The 5842-nt window shown below is 41.8% G+C and overlaps 1 protein-coding gene across 1 annotated transcript; it reads right to left on the bottom strand.

Annotated features, from left to right (window-relative positions):
- Positions 1-389: 389 nt before the first annotated feature.
- On the bottom strand, positions 390-5441 carry LOC148018134 (aspartic proteinase nepenthesin-1-like). The gene is made up of 3 exons (XM_087661771.1): positions 4373-5441; positions 1311-1811; positions 390-956 (listed from the first exon to the last, which is right to left on the bottom strand). The coding sequence occupies exons 1-3, from the start codon at positions 5018-5020 to the stop codon at positions 618-620; spliced, it is 1488 nt and encodes a 495-aa protein (XP_087517897.1). The 5' UTR covers positions 5021-5441; the 3' UTR covers positions 390-617.
- Between the last annotated feature and the right edge of the window lie 401 nt (positions 5442-5842).

Raw genomic sequence — 5842 nt, 5'->3', positions numbered from 1 at the left:
TTTTATTTGGCAATTGTATCTATACTTTGATAATTATGTTTCTTCACATGCTAATCAAATTTTGATGCTTATCATCTTGTAATTTGTTATGACATAATGATGTTGTTTTGTACTACACAATACTCAATTTATATAGATGTAGGAAGGAAAACAATTGGGAGCTATTGACTACAAAGTTGTATTCAAAATGGAGCTACCTTTTGTAACCAAAAACTCATTCTTTTAATACCTTTTTTTTGTTGTCTATAATCAAGTTTTAAGGAGGTTGAAATTATAGATGTGACACACATATGAATACTTAGGTATAAATATAATTCTCTTGATGCACTATTATTTGCATATGTAGACAAGTTTTTTCTCGGTTAAAAAAAAGAAGTCTATTGCTAACATATATCCCTATTTCCTTTAAATGCAAAATTTTCTCTTACAAGTGCAATCCGCTTTGTTATTGTAATTGAAGAACCTGTAAAGGATGTGGGAAAGAATGGTTCTACTATGTACATGCAATATCATAGCAAGGCGAAATCACCTGCGTTCATGTGGATTACAAGCTGTATAATATAGGATCCCACATGATAAACCAGGCAAGTAGATCTTGTGTAAGAAAGAAAGACTAACTATAGAAGCAAGAATAGTAGTAGAAGAAGGCTTATCAATGGGGTTAGTTGGGTGGAGCTATTTGAGAGGTTTCCATAACCACCGCCACATTTAGTGGATGCGAATCCAATACGTGAATTGCCAATATCATATTCAACAAGAAAGTCTTGTTGTTGATAGTTTCCTATGAAGTTCTTGCTTGCAGATCCAGCCTTACGAAAGGCCAAACAATAGTAGTTGTTTGTGGTATCCGTGTCACCTAAGAAGAAGATATGGTCACCTATAAGTTGGAGATCAACATTGCCATCAAAATGGAGGCTAACTGCTGGAGGAGTCGGCCTATTCTCAGTTTTTGGCACCTACTAGTGTTCAAAAACCAATGGTAAGTGGTTAGAGTTCAAAAACTAGTGGTCATCCATTTGAAAGTTGAGACTTGTTGGAGACCATTGGTACATAATAAAGTTGAAATCTAGACAACTTAATTTTGGGGCATATTCAGTGCTTGTGTGTGTGTGTGTGTAGACACATACGTGTGCACATACACGAATATATGTATATAGCCATAAACATATATACTTTTGTATATCCACAATATACGTGTGTATATCCACAATATACGTGTGTATATCCACAATATATGTATATGTATATATAGATATATGTAGTGATTTGGCAAATGTTAATATATGGAAGAAAATTGCTGATGATTGCACCTTGTAGCACACAAGATCGTTGGGCGCATCTACTCTCTCTAAACCAAGATAACTATCGAAGGCAGTTGCAACCTCAGTGAATGCATCATCGACAAAGCTGGTCAAGCTGGTGCCCGAGTCGATGATGGTGCCACCGTTGCCGTCTGCGTCGATGGCGAAGGCGGAGGCGGGTATGTTGAGGAGGGCGCCATTGACGGAGATTCCCGTCATGTTGAGGTAGAAGAACTGGGAGAGGAAATCAGAGGCCGTGTTCTGCAGCATGGGGGTGTATTGGAGGCTCTTGCGGGCGGCGCCATTGCTGGTGCTGGCCCCGAAGGTGAGGTAGCCGGTCGCGTGCACGTCGGCGACGCGATTGGGCATGCAGTAGGAGTAGGTACTCAGGTTGAGCTGCGTGACGACGGAGAAGCCGCCTCGATCCAGGCCCATCAGGCCCGACGCATTCAGCTGCGCCTCTACCCCCGTGTTGTTGATGCCGCACCCGAACATGATATCCTTCTTCGCCTGCCATAATTAAGGAGAATAAGCTCTTATCATCAATACTTTCCTTAATTGTTTCAACGATAATCAATAGTTTTTAAAGCCTACAGCATTTGAAAATTTTGGCTTTCCGCAAAAACAAACATTGAAAGAGCCGATGGGGTTGCCATGGCATGGTTATATATGGGTGCATGAGTTCTAACCCCTATGCCCTCCATCCCCCAAGGCATAATAAAATACACAATAAAATATCTATTCCCAATGACATCAGGGCCTAAATTTGACTGGTCCCTTAGATTTTTTAAATGACATACAAATTTTAAAAATTTCTTTCACATGACAGGTGATATAAAAAGTTTTATTAGTCAAATGACAGATAAAAAATGTGAATGACAGGTGACATAGAAAAGTCTCTAATTAAGGTTTTAAAACAGCGCGCAAATTTGGATATTCATAGGATCTAAAATCAATGTTCAATCCACTTTGCATATGAGAAATAAGTTTTCACTACCGAGCAACACTCCATCATAAGAATATAAATTCAAAATGCTACAACCTATCATAGGAAAATAGATTCTAATTGTGTATTCTTTGCTCCTTTTTTCTTCTTTTTTGACACTTTTGGAATTGCAACATATTTCAATACATGTGTATGTGATATACCATTACCATCTACAAAAACCAACTTTCCATTTTTGTCATATTCAAGAATACCGAGAGATGCTTTGAACCAATACCAATTTGGTCATCATCACACGTGATATATCTTCTATTGAGCTTATCAGATGTTAGATCAATAAGGGCACCAATCAATGTTACATCCATCTCTTGCCTTTGAAATTCATAGTTGAGTTTGTTTAACTCTCCAAGTACATATGCTAAAAGGTGTATGATGAATTGTACCCTTAAACATTGTAGCATATTTATACCATTTTTTCTCATGTCTTTTCCACTGCTCAAGGAACAGCAGGCATAATCTGAACAAACCTTTCCATCACCTTGCCCCTTGAGAGCCACCGAACTACATGCATTTGTAACATTTTCATGTCCATAATGTCATACTCATACATTACAAGCTTAGATTGATTCAAGACCGCTGATTATGAAATCCTAGGTTTTAGATTTAGATAAGATAAGTGAAATATAGTAAATTGTAATAGTAAGAGTCCAACTTACCAAGCCACTAAGTTCTAACCTAGTTAGTAGTTGAAAACTTGCAAGTTGCATGGGATTTGCTAGGTACTCAAGTCACCAATTCTTGACTTGCAAGTTGCTATGTAATACATCACATCAATATACAACTAGTAAAAATGAAAGGCAACTTGCAAATGTTGACATGCCAAATGACAGGGGCATTTTGACTGGGCATGTCGTGATGACAGGCAAAATTTGATCTTCGACTTGTATTTTGATAGGGCATTTTTGAAAAGCCTTGTTTTGACAGGCAAAATAGCCCTTGACACGAAAAACAGCCGGTCAAATTTAGGCCCCATTCGAAACAAAGGTAAGTTTTTCCTTTCTAATGGTAAGAAAATTATATGAGATATATTATGAAAGACAAATGTAATTATATGCATTACGCATGGCAATGCATCAAGGAAGCAGCTTAGAGGTAATTTTCAGAATTTTCTAATTACAAAAATTCAAAAATTCTAGTGCATCGGCCTCATTTTGTTGATATAAGTGCTATAAGTGGTTTGACTAATTCTTTATAGCCAAGTGATAGAAATCTCTACTCACTCCAATGAAAGAAGGCAAGTTGGAAACACGATCAACAAGAATAGAAGAATAAAGTATGCTAGGATGTCAAGATATGATTAAGGCAAAAGAGAAATGCTTCGATGAAAAGAAGATATTGGGAAGGCACCTTTGACAAGCTAAAATGTAGAAAAGGAGTTTGCTAGAGATTTGATAATGTGGTTTGATGATATGTAAAGTCCATATTATTACATAGATTTAGGTCACATTTGCTATGGGGATAAAACAACAAAAGTTGCATGAAGAGTACAAAGCCAGATACCTTGTTGTCTAGTCTTTTAGCATAAAAGTGGAGTTAACACATTGGGTTGAAGGAACAAATTTTTAGTGATGAAGTTGTTATTGTATTAACCAAAAGAGCGTAGTAAAGGGTTACAATATTGTACAAAGATGCACCATGGTAAATTGTTTATACATTGCACTCAACCATTTTCCTATAGAAAGCGTTAAAAGATGGCCATCTTGAAGGAATATATTGAGAGAGAGAGAAAGAGCACACAAATGGGTATAACTTGGTTGGTTAAGTTGGATGCATGGTGACCAGATGAGTTCAATTCCAACATCCATCCGGTTATAAATATAATTAACACATGTTCTAGTGGACTTTCGTTAACTATACCCTTAAGCTCATGAGCATGTTGTGTAGCTATGTGCAGCTGTGAATCCATATAGCAATATACTTATATTGTCTATATGCGCTTTCATATATGTGTGTGTGTGCGTGCATGGATAAAATCTATATGGTCGATCTGGTCAACGTGAGAGGCGGCCGGGTGATAAAGGATCAAAGAGAGAGAGAGAGAGAGAGCGCGAGACATGAAGCGTGCCTGAGAGCCGCCCTTGGTGGAGGGGATGGAGAGGGTCTCAGAGGAGAGGAAGCCAGCGCTGGTACTCTTGTCGCCGTAGGTGACCTGGTAGAGGCAGAGGCCGTCGGAGCTGCAGCCGGTGGCGACGCTGTGGTCGCCGAAGGGGCAGGATAGGCCGTCGACCAGGCCGGCGCGGCAGGCAGCGGTGCGGAAGGACGAGGACTGGCGGGGGTCGTAAATGGGGTATCCGACGGCCTGGACCCCGCACTCCACGCAGGGCTCGCACTGCAGCCACAGCAGCTCGCTCCCGGAGTCTATGATAACGGCCGCCTCTATCGCTGGTGTTCCCACCTGCAGCACCGCGTAGTACTGCCCCAGCGGCTTGTCCAGCGTCACCAGCTTGCTCTCTAAGTCTCCTGAGGTGCTGCTGTTTGTTGTCGCCGATCCTGTCAGGTGCCGCCGCTCCGGCCTCAATATTAGGCCCCCCCCTTCCGCGCCCGCTTGCCTGTGATAGACCGGGAATGTGATGCCTTCCTCGTTCATATCTGCCCCCGCCACAAGACCTCCAACCACGCCTCCGAGATCGACTAGCGAACGGCCCAGAGCGCCCGTCTGCAGCCACGTGCAATATATAAGCACAACGTGGCAGAACCACCACCGCCGATCCATCTCTCTCTCTCTCTCTCTCTCTCTCTCTCTCTCTCTCTCTCTCTCTCCTTAAGCGCGCATGCTACGTAAAAACTCTCTTCTTCTTCCTCCTCTCTATCTGTCTGACCCCCGCCTCCTCCCTCCCTCAGATAAGCACAGCTCAAAGTCCCGAAAATGGACAGAACGGCGGGACTGACTCTCTCTCTCTCTCAGATTAGCGCAGCTGTACGTCTCGACCCTCGACAAAACGGCGGGTTTCAATCCCAACCCATCCCAGGAGCACTGTCTGCGCACAATAATATATGAGACTCTTTCCGCTATTGGCATCTTCATGTGCAGAACTCCCTCGCACGTTACCGTAAGGACCGTTGACTCCATAACCAGAAAGAGGTCTCTCATCAGCATGACCCCAACACTACTCCAGTACATTTAGCCCCGCCGGCCATCGTATATCGGCTCGATCCGATCGATCCACTCATTGGGACATGTACCGCTCGCGCATTGACCCGTAGACCTCGAACCTCATCACCAACGAATAAATCGAGGCATCATTATCGTCGCCTTCTCATAGATTGATGATAGCGGACAATGTCTCCGTTTAAATCTAATCCACGATCTACAATCCCCTTGGTCAATGGTAGGGATCGTTGGCTGCTGGCCAACGTTACTATAAGCCAACTTTGTAAACCACAACCTCAATCTCTTAGCTACGTTATACGTCTCTCTAATTAAATCTCTTAGCTACGGTATACCTCAACCTCAATCTTTGTAAACCACAACCTCAATCTCTTAGCTACGGTATACCTCTCTCTAATTAAATTTAAAGTTCAAGTGATGACATGT

The sequence above is a fragment of the Lygodium microphyllum genome, chromosome 21, assembly GCF_053477565.2.
Source record: "Lygodium microphyllum isolate KBCC chromosome 21, Lygodium_microphyllum_v1.1.10, whole genome shotgun sequence".
In the NCBI taxonomy this organism is placed as follows: Eukaryota; Viridiplantae; Streptophyta; class Polypodiopsida; order Schizaeales; family Lygodiaceae; genus Lygodium; species Lygodium microphyllum.
This window is presented reverse-complemented; position numbering and strand designations above follow the sequence as displayed.

Bases quoted from the DNA above. Each gene is read 5' to 3' on its own strand.
- LOC148018134 (XM_087661771.1), bottom strand. From the start codon at position 5,020: ATGGATCGGCGGTGGTGGTTCTGCCACGTTGTGCTTATATATTGCACG. The intron at 1,812-4,372 runs GCACGCTTCATG...TAATTATGGCAG, and splicing joins CCACCAAGGGCGGCTCTCAG to GCGAAGAAGGATATCATGTT. The intron at 957-1,310 runs GTGCAATCATCA...GAACACTAGTAG, and splicing joins ACGATCTTGTGTGCTACAAG to GTGCCAAAAACTGAGAATAG.